Here is a 14,895-nt window from a genome sequence, read left to right as displayed (position 1 = left end):
GATGGAATAGGAATTGATCATATTGGACAGTTGACTGTAACTGTACTTTATGAAATTCTATTGATTCTTAGTAATCAGCAGATGGCAATAGGAGCCTTTCTGTTGAGGTGTCAGATGGTCTATCATTCATCTCCAGAGGCAGGGGAGTTCTACCCTGACGACTCGCACTAGATTCTTCTTGGTCTGTGCTACCCGGAGTACTTGAGACATCCCTATCCCATTGAAGTTGAAATGTAACATGGTTATGGTTAGGGAAGGGTTATGGTTAGGCTACGGTTCGGATTTAGGGGGTGGACGTCCCAAGGATCCCGAGTAGCGCTTGTCCTTAAAATCTTGCCGTTCGCTCGTCCGTGGGCGTAGCGTTTTTGGCTGGATCAAGGAGTTTGGGTTGCCAGACAAGGGGAGTTACTTTCCAGAGGAAAATTGCTTTGTCCAATAGACACACCACAGTATGTACACCGCTATCCTCCCCTTCTTTCTAGCAGAACGTCACTACTCCCTTTTTGTTTTCTAGCAGATCTCAGAAGGCAGTGAGTTTATTGGACTATCAATGTCCAACACAGCCTGCAAGAGGCATGCTGTGGTTGAGGGGAAATAAGGAAATCTAACGGATGCCTTCTGGCTACTTGGGGGGAAATCATTTAAGACAATTGCATTTTTGTTCATTTTTATTAGCCTACAGGTTATCCTCCACATTGAAGTTTTTCAGCAAAGTGCATTGTGCATTGGATGGATACATAATCGTACCACAAAGAAGACAAAGCTTGTTGCAACTAAAATACTTTTTTTTCGTTCCTGTTCTTCTCCCTCCCTGAATGTGTAGAGTGGAAGGAGCACGCAGTCTGATATCTGTAATATGCCAGAGGAAATTACCGTTTAAACATTAGACCGTGTGGGACATTAGGACATGGGATTTAACAGAAAAACTGACTCCGGGCTTTGAATAACCCGTGATCACATCTTTGGGGGAAATTGCAAATGAAGTATTTCTTCCTGTGAGATTAAGCCGAACTGTTTCGGAAACTTGGATAGTTTGCAAGCGATCTGATTTGAGCGCACCGCGACCTAAATAATGGCCAGGGGTTGAAGTGCGGAGAGAACTTCTAAAACACACAGGAAAAACTGTATTTTGAATTTAACAAAAAAAAAGTGTATGTAGTCACATAGCGGTTCACTCATCACTTGACAGAACTTTGCATTGACAACCGACTCTGAAAATCCCTCGCACGGGCTAACGAGTGCGCACAAAGATGGCAATCCTTTGGAGGCGCGCTTCTCTGGGGCTGTGGAAACAAATAATGGCTCCGCTCGTCTTGCTCTTGTGCAACAGGCTTGTGACCAATGCGGACGATGACACTTTCAACGCAGAGGTGCAGTATTTTATATGAATGTGTGGATGTTTTTTTTATGGAATTGTGGCAGTCCGGCATTGCATGACCATGACCATATTATCCTGGTGGTCAGATAGTGATGATCTACATGGTCTTCACTGATCTGTTAATCTTCTAATGACTTCTCATGGTCTTGTCATCGCTGGTCAACAGGTCATGCGCAAATTAATGGAACTATTTGGTGCGCAGATTTATGACCCTTGACCTTTTCCTAACTCTCTCACTTCATATGGCAGGCATATTAGGAGTAATTATGTGTTGGGGAAAAGTTTGATCTGTAGGTTAAAACTCAATTTACATGCCTATAAATCACAGAATGTGTTCCTTACCTACTGTGCTGTTTTTCCTACAGGCATGTTGTGCAAGACATCCAGATTTATCACTTTTGATCAGTTGTCTTTATGGTGGCTGATTTCTCTCACTCTCCCGCTCGCTCACTCGCTTGTGTGTGCAATGCATGCCTGTTTACAGAGAACGCATTAACTTTCCAGCTGTGCTCAGTGGGCCCATTACGTTTTTAAATTCCCCTTTCAAGGAGTTAGCAAGGCAAGCTCTCTGTGCTATGTCTTGGTCGGGTGACTTTCTTTGTTTCCATTGGATTATTAATGGTATATTAATCTTGCATGCCAGATTTTACAGCCAGATACATTTCTGGTTCTGGCTAGAACCAGAATGAGTTATATACATACATACATACATATATATATATATATGTATGTATGTGTGTGTGTATATATATATATGTGTGTAATATGCCAGATATGTATGTATGTATGTATGTATGTATATTATATATAAAGATATATATACTGAACAAACAAAAAAGGCAACATGTAAAATGTTGAGCTGAAATATAAGATCCCAGAAAAAGTCCATACACACAAGAAGCTTATTTCTCTCAAATGTTGTGCACAAATTTGATTACATCCCTGTTAGTGAGCATTTCTCATTTGCCAAGATAGTCCACCCACCTAATAGGTGTGGCATATCTATAAGCCGATTAAACAGCATGATCAATACACAGGTGCACCTTGTGCTGGGTACAATAAAAGGCATCTCTAAAATGTCCAGTTTTGTCACACATCACAATGCCACAGATGTCTCAAGTTTTGAGGGTGAGCGTGCAATTGATATGCTGACTGCAAGAATTTCCACCAGAGCTGTTGCCAGAGAATTAAATGTTCATTTCTGTACCATAAGCCACCTCCAACATAATTTTTGAGAATTTGGCAATACGTCCAACAGGCCTCATAACCTCAGACCACATGTAACGACGCCAGCCCAGAACCTCCACATCCAGCTTCTTCACCAGCGGATCGTCTGAGACCAGCCACCCAGACAGCTGATCAAACTGTGGGTTTGCACAACCGAAGAATTTCTGTATAAACTGTCAGAAACTGCCTCAGGGAAGCTCATCTGCATGCTCATCGTCCTCACTAGGGTCCTGACCTGACTGCAATTCGTTGTCGTAACCGACTTCAGTGGGCAAATGCTCACCTTTGATGGCCACCGGAGAAGTTTGCTCTTCACGGTTGAATACCGGTTTTAATTGTACCGAGCAGATGGCAGTGTGTATAGCGTTGTGTGGGCGAGTGGCTCGCTGATGTCAACGTTGGGAATAGAGTGACCCATGGTGGTGGTGGGGTTATGGTATGGGCAGGCATAAGCTACGGTTAATGAACACAATTACATTTTATCGATGGCAATTTGAAGAGGCGACTCCGGGATGCTGGCAAAGAAAAAGCCATATCTCAGACTGGCCGTTAAAAATAAAACATTGAGAGGGGCAAAAGAACATAGACAACAGAGAACCTTTTAACAGTAGTGTATACAGTACCAGTCAAAAGTTTGGACACACCTACTAATTTAAGGGTTTTATTTATTTTTTACTATTTTCTACGTTGTAGAATAATAGTGAAGACATCACAACTATGAAGTAACACATGGAATCATGTATTAACCAAAGAAGTGTTAAACAAATCAAAATGTATTTTCTATTTGAGATTCTTCAAAGTAGCCACCCTTTGCTTTGATGACAGCTTTGCACACTCTTGGCATTCTCTCAACCAGCTTCACCTGGAAGGCATTTCAATTAACAGGTGTGCCTTGTTAAAAGTTAATTTGTGGAATTTATTTCATTCTTAATGTGTTTGAGCCAATCAGTTGTGTTGTGATAAGGTAGGGTTGATATACAGATGATAGCCCTATTTTGTAAAATACCAAGTCCATATTATGGCAAGAACAGCACAAATAGGCAAAGAGAAACGACAGTCCATCATTACTTTAAGACATGAAGGTCAGTCAATCCGGAACATTTCAAGAACTTGAATTTCTTCAAGTGCAGTCGCAAAAACCATCAAGCGCTATGATGAAACCTGCTCTCATGAGGACCGCCACAGGAAAGGAAGACCCAGAGTTACCGCTGCTGCAAGAGGATAAGTTCATTAGAGTTACCAGCCTCTGAAATCTGCAATTAACTGCACCTCAGATTGTAGGCCAAATAAATGCTACACAGACAACATCTCAACATCAACTGTTCAGAGGTGACTGCGTGACTCAGGCCTTCATGGTCGAATTGCTTCAAAGAAACCACTACTAAAGGACACCAATAAGAAGAAGATACTTGCTTGGGCCAAGAAACACGAGCGATCAACATTAAACCAGTGGAAATCTGTCCTTTGGTCTGATGAGTCCTAATTTGAGAGTTTTGGTTCCAACCACCGTGTCTTTGTGAGATGCAGAGTAGGTGAACAGATGAACTCCACATGTGTGGTTCCCACCGTGAAGCACGGAGATGGAGGTGTGATGGTGTGGGGGGTGCCTTGCTGGTGACACTGTCTGGGATTTATTTAGAACACTTAACCAACATGGCTACCACAGCATTCTGCAGTGATACGCCATCCTGTCTGGTTTGCACTTAGTTGGACTATCATTTGTTTTTCAACAGGACAATGAACCAAAACACACCTCCAGGCTGTGTACGGGCTACATTGACATTGACCCTGTATAAAGCCTCCTTATTGTTATTTTATTGTGTTCCTTTTTATTCTTTTCTACTTTAGTTTACTTGGTAAATATTTTCTTAACTCTTTCTTGAACTGCAATATTGGTTAAGGGCTTGTAAGTAAGCATTTCATGGTAAGGTTGTATTCTGTTGTATACCTGTTGTTTTCAGCAAATAACATTTGAGTTGATTTGATATATATATATATATATATAAAAAATTAAAATTAAAAAAATAGATTAAACTGTCCATATTCAACTGTACTATATATATATATATATAGTACAGTTGAATATGGAGAGTTTAATCTATTTTTTTTATTTTATTTTTTTACATTTCCTGTATATACTGTAAGTTATTTGTTTTGTGTTAAAGAGAGACTTCAGCCAAATTACAAAATTACACATTGGTTTCCTTACCCTGTAAACAGTCTATGGACAAGGTTTGACAGCAATCCATGGTTTGGTTTCTCTGGTACTGTTTCCACATTTGTGGCACAGCTCCCATTCAAGTCATGGGACTGACATTATAATTTTTCGCGCATCATGTCCAAATCATCCGAAAATATCTCAAATTGACTGTAACTTCAACAAAGTCACATAGCTGTTTTGAACATGATGCACGAACAATGCTAATATCGGTCCCAATACTTGAAAGGGATTTGTACCACAAATGCTAAAACATTAGCATGTGGAAACAGTGCCAGGGAAAGTAAATCAAGGCATGGATTTCTATCATACCTTTGTCCATAGACTTCTTACAGGGTGAGGAAACCAATGTGTCTTTTTGTCATTTGGGTGAACAGTCCCTTTAACAGCTTACATTCCAAAGCTTTTACTGTTGGACCCCGTGACTTCTGCTCTGTCGGTCCTATTAACCACAGGATCGGATCAGTAGATCTCTAAGCTGCCAATAAGGACTCGAAGGAGGAATGCCATAGAAACCATCTGTTTCTCTGGCCTCTCGGGTCTCTATTCTTCTCTTTTTTTTAACCTCCCTTTCTCTCCATTTGTTGTTTCTCTCTCATTCTCTTTTTCGCTTTCTCTATCTCTGTCTGGCTCTTTCTCTGGCTCTTTCTCTGTCACACACACACACACACACACACACACACACACACACACACACACACACACACACACACTCGCTCAATCTCTCTCCATCTGTCCGTCTCTCTATCCCTGTTGTGTAATTGTAGTCATGGTTGCGGAGTTTTGGCTACCTGTCCCAGGCCAGCAGACAGATGTCCACCATGCAGTCCTCTCAGATCCTGTCAAATGCTGTCAGCGACATGCAGCGCTTCTATGGCCTGGAGGTCACTGGAGAGATGGACGATGCCACACTGACGTATGGATGGCACTGACAGCCGAAATTATACTCTTCTCCTAGTGTCTGAAGCACTCCAGGTTGACTGTACAGCCTGATAGACTAAATTGATAATGATGCCAAGATAATCTAGGGTCATGATTACATTTATAGAGCATTTCTGAGCCAGATAAAAGTTGCACCTCCTGGTCTAGGAGTATGGAACCACTCTCTAGCCTTCAATTAACGTCAATGTATCTAATCCTATCTGTGGTTATCAGGGCTCTTTTCAATTTTGTTTTGCTCTCTTCCCTTTAGGGCCATGAGAAGGCCTCGCTGTGGAGTCCCAGACAAATCTTTTGGGCAGACTGAGAACGGTATGAGGCGGAAACGATACACTCTCACTGACCAGAAGTGGGACAAGAACCATCTGACCTACAGGTGTGTGCTAGGTCAATGTATGCTGGGGGATTCTCAGAAATCCATTTTGGGAATCTCACAGACGGCCGTGCGAAGCGTCAGTATTAACAATGTCTCAAAGAGACCTGCATTCCCATATGTGTATAAACCACTGACAACACATACATCATTTATAATGACCCTCTCTATATATACTCAACAGAAAAATAAACTCAACATGCAACAATTTCATAGATTTGACTGAGTTACAGTTCATATAAGGACATCAGTCAATTGAAAGAAATTCATTCGGCCCTAATCTATGGATTTCACATGACTGGGAATACAGATATGTATCTGTTCGTCACAGATACTTAATATAAGGTAGGGGAGTGGATCAGAAAACAAGTCCATATCTGGTGTGACCACCATTTGCCTCATAGAGTGCGACATCTCCTTCGCATAGAGTTGATCAGGCCGTTGATTGTGGCCTGTGGAATGTTGTCCCACTCCTCTGTGCGAAGTTGCTGGATATTGGCGGGAACTGGAACGCGCTGTCGTACACATCAGTCTAGAGCATCACAAACATGCTCAATGGGTGACATGTCTGGTGAGTACACAGGCCGTTGAAGAACTGGGACATTTTCAGCATCCAGGAATTGTGTACAGATCCTTGCGACATGGGGCCGTGCATTATCGTGCTGAAACATGAGGTAATGGCGGAGTATGAATGGCACGACAATGGGCCTCACGATCTCATCACGGTGTCTCTGTGCATTCAAATTGCCATCAATAAAATGCAATTGTGTTCGTTGTCCGTAGCTTATCAAATCAAATCAAATGTATTTATATAGCCCTTCGTACATCAGCTGATATCTCAAAGTGCTGTACAGAAACCCAGCCTAAAACCCCAAACAGCAAGCAATGCAGGTGTAGAAGCACGGTGGCTAGGAAAAACTCCCTAGAAAGGCCAAAACCTAGGAAGAAACCTAGAGAGGAACCAGGCTATGTGGGGTGGCCAGTCCTCTTCTGGCTGTGCCGGGTGGAGATTATAACAGAACATGGTCAAGATGTTCAAATGTTCATAAATGACCAGCATGGTCGAATAATAATAAGGCAGAGCAGTTGAAACTGGAGCAGCAGCACAGTCAGGTGGACTGGGGACAGCAAGGAGTCATCATGTCAGGTATTCCTGGGGCATGGTCCTAGGGCTCAGGTCCTCAGAGAGGGAGAAAGAAGGAGAGAATTAGAGAGAGCATATGTGGGATGGCCAGTCCTCTTCTGGCTGTGCCGGGTGGAGATTATAACAGAACATGGCCAAGATGTTCAAATGTTCATAAATGACCAGCATGGTCGAATAATAATAAGGCAGAACAGTTGAAACTGGAGCAGCAGCACGGCCAGGTGGACTGGGGACAGCAAGGAGTCATCATGTCAGGTAGTCCTGGGGCATGGTCCTAGGGCTCAGGTCCTCCGAGAGAGAGAAAGAGAGAAGGAGAGAATTAGAGAACGCACACTTAGATTCACACAGGACACCGAATAGGACAGGAGAAGTACTCCAGATATAACAAACTGACCCTAGCCCCCCGACACATAAACTACTGCAGCATAAATACTGGAGGCTGAGACAGGAGGGGTCAGGAGAGCTTATGTCTTCCCATACCATAACCCCACCACCACGATGGGGCACTCTGTTCACAACCTTGACATCAGCAAACCGCTCGCCCACACAACGCCATACAGGTGGTCTGCGGTTGTGAGGCCGGTTGGACGTACTGCCAAATGATCTAAAACTACATTGGAGGCAGCATATCTGAGAGAAATTAACAATAATTTCTCTGCCATCAGCTCTGGTGGACATTCTTGCAGTCAGCATGCCAATTGCACACTCCCTCAAAACGTGTGACATCTGTGGCATTGTGTTGTGTGACAAAACTGCACATTTTTAGAGTGGCCTTTTATTGTCCCCCGCACAAGGTGCACCTGTGTAATGATCATGCCTTTTAATCAGCTTCTTGATATGCCACACCTGTCAGGTGGATGGATTATCTTGGCAAAGGAGAAATACTCACTAACAGGGATGTAATCGAGAGAGAAATAAGCTTCTTGTGCGTATGGGAAATGTCTGGGACCTTTTTTTCATCTCATGAAACATGGGGCCAACATTTTACATGTTGCACTTCTATATTTTTTCAGTGTTGTATGTCTAAGTACTAAGAATATCTTGTCCTTTCCTCAACCCCCTCTCCCAGCATTATGAATACTACCCCAAACGTCGGTGAGGAGCGGACACGAGAAGCCATCCGCAAGGCCTTTTTGGTGTGGGAGCATGTGACACCACTGAGCTTCGAAGAAATCGCCTTCCAAGACGTCACCAACAGCAGCCAGGACGCGCTAGATATCATGCTGTTGTTTGCCTCTGGTTTCCATGGAGACATGTCTCTGTTCGACGGCGAAGGGGGATCCCTGGCTCATGCCTACTACCCAGGGCCCGGGATGGGCGGAGACACACACTTTGACGCAGACGAACCGTGGACCCTTGACAACCATAATCCATCAGGTTAGATAGACACGTTGTCCCCTTTGCCCCCATTGGCTCCTCAGTCAGTCATTACACACAGACAAATGACCGTTACTATTTCCATGTCATTTGTTTCTAAATGAATCCCTTATTGATATCTTTTGACATTCATTTTCGTTCTCCTCTTCCCATCTTTCTCTCCCCCGCTCTCCATTCCTCCCTCCTCTGCTCCCAGGTATTGACCTGTTCCTGGTTGCGGTGCATGAGCTGGGCCATGCTCTGGGCCTGGAGCACTCTGACAACCCCAGTGCCATCATGGCTCCCCTCTACCAATACATGGACACAAAGACCTTCTCACTCCCGGACGATGACAGGAGTGGAATACAGAAGATATATGGTGAGGAGCCCTTCCTCAGGCCCCTACAGTGCACGTGCACACACACACACACACACATACACAATAGACCCCCTTCAATTGAGATTCTCCCTCACAGCATGCCATACATGCTTTTGCAATGATCCTACTCTGTCCATGACTGAATAGAAGTCATTGTGCCTTTGTGTGTCGTGGAACTGGTGAATGTTTGTATGTGCACTGCAGACACACTGAAGATAGTATTTAGGGATCCTTGTCGTAGTTCACACTCATAGTTCAACAGATACTTTGGGGTTTTGGCAACGAGGCCCTTTATCTTCCTCCTCAGAGTCAGATGAACTGTTGTTAGCAGTTGCGCTAGTTAGCAACTTCCTTCAAACAGCACGCAGAGACACAAAAATGCTAACCCCCGAGTTCATCTGACTCTAGGGAAGTAGATACAGTCCTGAAGTATCCCTTTAAAGGTTGTACGTCTTGTGTAAGTACTGTATGTCTGTTTTTCCTCTCTCTGTCACTGTGCAACCAGAAGGGCTTCCTTCCAGAAAGCTCCATGGGCTTCCTGCCACAGCACGGAGTGGAAAATTAGACTCTCTCTCTCTGTGTGTGTGTGTGTGTGTGTGTGTGTGTGTGTGTGTGTGTGCACGCACGCTAATAAGCAACAGAGAGGGGGGCGCAAGCAGGGATATGTGTTAGATGAGTTAATTCAAACTAGTGGAATTTATAACGTCATCATCTTGGATTGTGCAGGGCCTCCAGACGATGCTCCCACTCAGGACCCCCCCACCACCACCAGTGATGACACCGCCCCTCACCAAGACCCCACCACCACTACTCCTCCAGATCTAAACCCCACCACCCCCCCTTATAGTTCTCTCCAGACAGACCCCCCCAGCCCCACCTATGACCCTGACACCCCAGACCAACCAGAACCTGAACCAGATCCCACCGACGCACCTCACCTCCCTCCAATACCTGACCCAGAACCCACCATCCCCTGGCCCGACCCTGTGCCGGTGACCCCCTACATCAGGAGAGATGAGCCTCGTCGCCCTGTGCAGCCAGACCACACCGCCCTGGACATCTGTGACGGGGACTTTGATACGGTCACCATGCTGCGAGGGGAGATGTTCGTCTTCAAGGTGAGAAGCAGAGCTATTCTAAGAATACAGCGGTTTTTAGTTTGTTTAGCTGTACTAATTCATACTTCATACTAATCTCCCAAAAGAGGATTTTTTTTTATTTTTTTATTTCACCTTTATTTAACCAGGTAGGCTAGTTGAGAACAAGTTCTCATTTGCAACTGCGACCTGGCCAAGATAAAGCATAGCAGTATGAGCAGACAACACAGAGTTACACATGGAGTAAACAATTAACAAGTCAATAACACAGTAGAAAACAAAGGGGGAGTCTATATACAATGTGTGCAATGAAGTTAGTCCATTTGTTCTGATGGTGTCTTCTGTCCTTTCCAGGGTCGCTGGTTCTGGAGAGTTAGAAGGAACCATGTTCTGGACAACTACCCAATGCCCATTTCTGTCTTCTGGGTTGGACTACCTGATGATATAGACTCTGGCTATGAACGGCACGACGGGAAATTTGTCTTTTTCAAAGGTCTGTATTTTCCTTGAAATGTCTTTTTTTTTGTAAAATTGTTGAAATCTACTTGGGGGCGTGTTCACTCTAGAAACACAGGGACCGAGATATCATCCTTCTCCACTGCATTCCTCATGTTTAAAACTACAGTCGGGAAGAGACTCATGGGGTGCAGCTAGCAGCAGTGGAAAGCAGCTGGCAGGCCTGGATGGATTGCATCAGTCGCTGCTCCAGATGCTGATTTCCTAGGTTTCAGTCTGAGCAGAGAATAAGACTTGGAGGGGATAGAGTAGAGCAGGGGTACGGGCTGCACCATTTCTTCATGTGTTCGGACTCTTTTAACTTTCTGTGTGTTCTCGCACAAAGGACAACCACGAGTTGCATCAGTAGTGTGTTTACAGCGGTTGAATGTGCTTCAGTGTTTTTAAGAGTGCTAAAAAAAAATGTTGGGCTCTGTTATAGTAAACTTTGTTGAATCTGAGAATGTAACAAATCACTGGCAGCAAATGTTGCAAATGGAACCTGTGCTTAACTTCTCTTTCCTCTCTTCTCACATCTTCCTCTTCTTGATGGTCCTCTACCCTCTCCTCTGTTCTCTACCCTCTCCTCTGTCCTCTGCCCTCTACCCTCTCCTCTGTCCTCTGTCCTCTCCTCTGTTCTCTACCCTCTCCTCTGTCCTCTGCCCTCTACCCTCTCCTCTGTCCTCTGTCCTCTCCTCTGTTCTCTACCCTCTCCTCTGTCCTCTGCCCTCTCCTCTGTCCTCTGCCCTCTCCTCTGTCCTCTACCCTCTCCTCTGTCCTCTGTCCTCTACCCTCTCATCTGTCCTCTACCCTCTCCTCCTCTCACTCTGTAGGGGACAAGTACTGGGTGTTCAGGGAGGCTGACGTGGTGCCTGGTTACCCCCAGCCCCTGGTAGAGTATGGTCAGGGCATCCCCTCAGACAGGATCGACACAGCTATCTGGTGGGAGCCCACCGGCTACACATACTTCTTCAGAGGAGACAGGTGACCACATGCCCCCGAATGCCTTGCCTTACTCTACCATACTCAATCTCCACTAACTGACTGATGTAGTGTGGAATGATAAATATAAAAGTGAAATGACATTCCTTTAGTCAAGGGAAAGCCGTTTCAGCCCTGACTTTTGAGAGACAGAAAGACATAAGTTGCTTGCGGTAGTAATCATCAGCCCATTTAACTGCTATGTGTTAAATCATCTGTCTTGTCACCGTCCTTTCCTGCAGATACTGGCGTTTTGATGAAGAGTCCCGCACCGGTGACAAAGACTACCCTAAACCTGTCTCCAGGTGGGGCAAGGTCCCATCCTCTCCTAAAGGAGCCTTCCTCAGCGACGATGGCGGTGAGTGAGTCACTATAAGGGAAACTGTCTGTAAAAATGGAGGGAGGCTATAGATTCTGAGCTGAGAGGGGAAAGGGTTGGGACGCATGAGATTTTAGGTTTGGAGAGGTCGTCCATGCTTCACCCAGAAATCGAGTGCCTGGCAAAAGTATTCAAAGTGGTTTCCTGTAGTGAAAAAAAAACCTAATCTGACGGCCCAAATGTCTTCCTGATAAGTCATTTTTTTCTTTTCTTTTTTTCATCAAAATGGAAAGGTACTTGTGAAGGGGAATTAAAAACAGCCTCTAGTCCAATTGAAGCTTCACCGTACTGTAAATATTACTAGCACGGCTCGGCAATGACACTATCCTGTGAAGTGTGACGAACTTGTGTCATGATGAATAAACAGTTGGATCAGAAGACGCAAAACCCCAAAAAGATTAACAATGGCTCAGCCTTTTTTTTTTTTATTATAATTTGAGAGAAAAAAAATAGCATGCTCACAATAAATTCCCACAGTGCATTTCAACAGTTGCCTCAACCGTATTTTTGTCTTCCCCATACCGAACCAGCTTACACCTACTTCTACAAGGGCTCCAAGTACTGGCGGTTTGATAACCAGAAAATGAAAGATGACCCAGGCTATCCTAGATCCATCCTGAAAGACTTTATGGGCTGTGAGGGAGCACCGGATGTGGACCCCGATACAGATGACACAGTAACGGGCGGCAAGTGGCCCACAGTCGACCAACCAAAACCTCAACCACCAATTGGCTCCGACCCGGATGATGTGGACCGTGACACAGATACGGATTACACCAACGATGTGGATTATGAACCTGATGCAGAGGACAAAGAGGTGGATGTGGTGGTGAGGATGGCTGAGAACGAGGCCAAGGTTATGACCCTGATCATGGTGACCGTGCCCCTGGTCCTGGTGCTGTGCATCCTACTATTGGTCTATGCTATTATCAACACCCTGCAGAAGAAAGAGGCGCCCAGACTTTTGGTCCATTGCAAACGATCCCTGCAAGAGTGGGTTTGATGTGCTCCAGAAATGGATTCACACACACACACACACACACACACACACACACACACACACACACACACACACACACACACACACACACACACGCACCATACACAGGCACATACAGTACACACACAAACATTGCATACAAACGCAAGCACATAATCTCCCTATCGTTCCTCCTTTACCAGTTTATAACAGGCAATTTGCACTTTTAACACCCAGTGTTTTGATTTTTTGTTGTTGTTAGTTAGTTTGTACCCTGTTGTAGTTTTATGTGTTCAAGCCAAGGATATCCACAAATGTCCTTATAAAACAGAGTGGTGGTGCCTGTCTACAACCAGCAAAGGAATGTCTAACTGTTGTGTGTGCTGAAAAGACAAAAGACCACCACCTCCCACTGTGTCTTTCCTCTAGTCTACAACAGCCCGGACTTTATCCATAAAAGGGCGGATTTAGATATTGATATTCAGACCCCCTTGGGGTGAAATTAAATACAGGGGTTCAAAAAGTGGTATATCTCATTGTACACATATTTAGGAAGGCTGAAAGTCTGCTAGAACGGAGTCTGGTTGACATTACCCAGATGTTGCTGATTTAGTCATTTTGGCTGCAGAGCCGGGGGAAGGGTTAGGATGCCTGCCAGCATTTCCTTTTCCTGAGTTAGAGTTATTTTCTCTTTGGAGGGGGGGGGGGCAAGGGGAGGGGCTGAGCGGAGCTACATTGGCATTGTGCCTCCTGACCTAGATTAGCGAGGCCCACTCCTATTTTTCAAAACTTCTTTTACTGAGCGGTTTGGCTGGTGATGTCTTCCTGTGAGACTCCCCCTCCCCTGCCGCTATGTTTCACTGTAGACATTCTCCATCTGCAGTCGCTGTTTGGATCTGAGAATCTGCTCTATACCTAGGAGAGGCTTTAGTTCTAATCTGTGATGATGGTGTCACAGGGCTTTGTGATGAGGACTGTTGGAGTATTCACGTTGAACTTAACCATAAATTATGTCTTACAACTCTTTGTTGCCATTTTTTTATTTTATTTTATTAAAATGCCCCTCTGTGGGACTTCTTCCTTCGTTGCCAACTCTTTGTGTGCCAACCTCCCTCATTCAAAGGCCAAACACTTTTTATACTACACCCAGAGTGCAATTATTTTTTTGCGCAATAGACAGATGAAGACCATTAGTCCTAGAGGTTTTTCCTCAGCAAAGCCACTATGCACAAGTAAACAAAAAATGGTTGTATATGCTTCAGGTTTGGGGTCGGTTGTGAATCACCCGTGTTTTGTCATTTATTGTTTGTGTTTTGTATTAGTCGGTTGTTGGAGAGGAACCAATACTTTTAAAAACATATTTTTTAAAAAACGTTTGAAAATTCGCACAACATTTTGTGTTGTGCTCTCTGTACATTAGCAGAGTTAAATGATGCATGCAGGACATGTAAATGTATGAAATGTATAAGGATTTCAAAATAAAACATGAATCATGGCAAACAAGTCTTTGCGTGCAATTTGGGGTGAGCATGCTATTATGAGTATGAACAGTTTCTCATTCTCTTTCATTGTATTTTCCACTGTATTCCAACAGCAGTTCATGTCTGTATTTCTAAGCATGACCAAAAGAGGGAGTCTTTGTATCTACTATTATCAATGAGTATTGCATGGAAAACTGACAGGACAGTATTATTTAGCTCTGAATGACTTCTCTACGCTACCGTGACATACTATAGATACAACCTCTGACGTCAAGTTACTTTAAACACAGCCTGATTTTAAAATGGAATAGCCTGAAATGGTTTAAAGTGTGCGTATCAGAGCACCTCACTGACGACTTGCGCCACGGTGAATCAGGATTAGCTTCAATCAACCAACTATTGCCGCCACCTTTCTCTTTCTGGATTCTACAGACTACCCATCTTTCTTACTTTCTCTCTATCGTTTTCT

General features: G+C 44.3%; 1 protein-coding gene across 1 annotated transcript; it reads left to right on the top strand.

Annotated features, from left to right (window-relative positions):
• Positions 1-457: 457 nt before the first annotated feature.
• On the top strand, positions 458-14,447 carry mmp15a (matrix metallopeptidase 15a). The gene is made up of 10 exons (XM_036978241.1): positions 458-1,370; positions 5,591-5,739; positions 6,016-6,138; positions 8,349-8,656; positions 8,853-9,014; positions 9,741-10,132; positions 10,466-10,604; positions 11,440-11,590; positions 11,830-11,945; positions 12,497-14,447. The coding sequence occupies exons 1-10, from the start codon at positions 1,251-1,253 to the stop codon at positions 12,967-12,969; spliced, it is 2,133 nt and encodes a 710-aa protein (XP_036834136.1). The 5' UTR covers positions 458-1,250; the 3' UTR covers positions 12,970-14,447.
• The last annotated feature ends 448 nt before the right edge of the window (positions 14,448-14,895 follow it).

Source organism: Oncorhynchus mykiss, chromosome 1, assembly GCF_013265735.2.
Source record: "Oncorhynchus mykiss isolate Arlee chromosome 1, USDA_OmykA_1.1, whole genome shotgun sequence".
NCBI classification, from domain to species: Eukaryota; Metazoa; Chordata; class Actinopteri; order Salmoniformes; family Salmonidae; genus Oncorhynchus; species Oncorhynchus mykiss.
The sequence above is the reverse complement of the archived record's forward strand: the minus strand, read 5'-3'. Positions and strand labels throughout refer to the sequence as shown.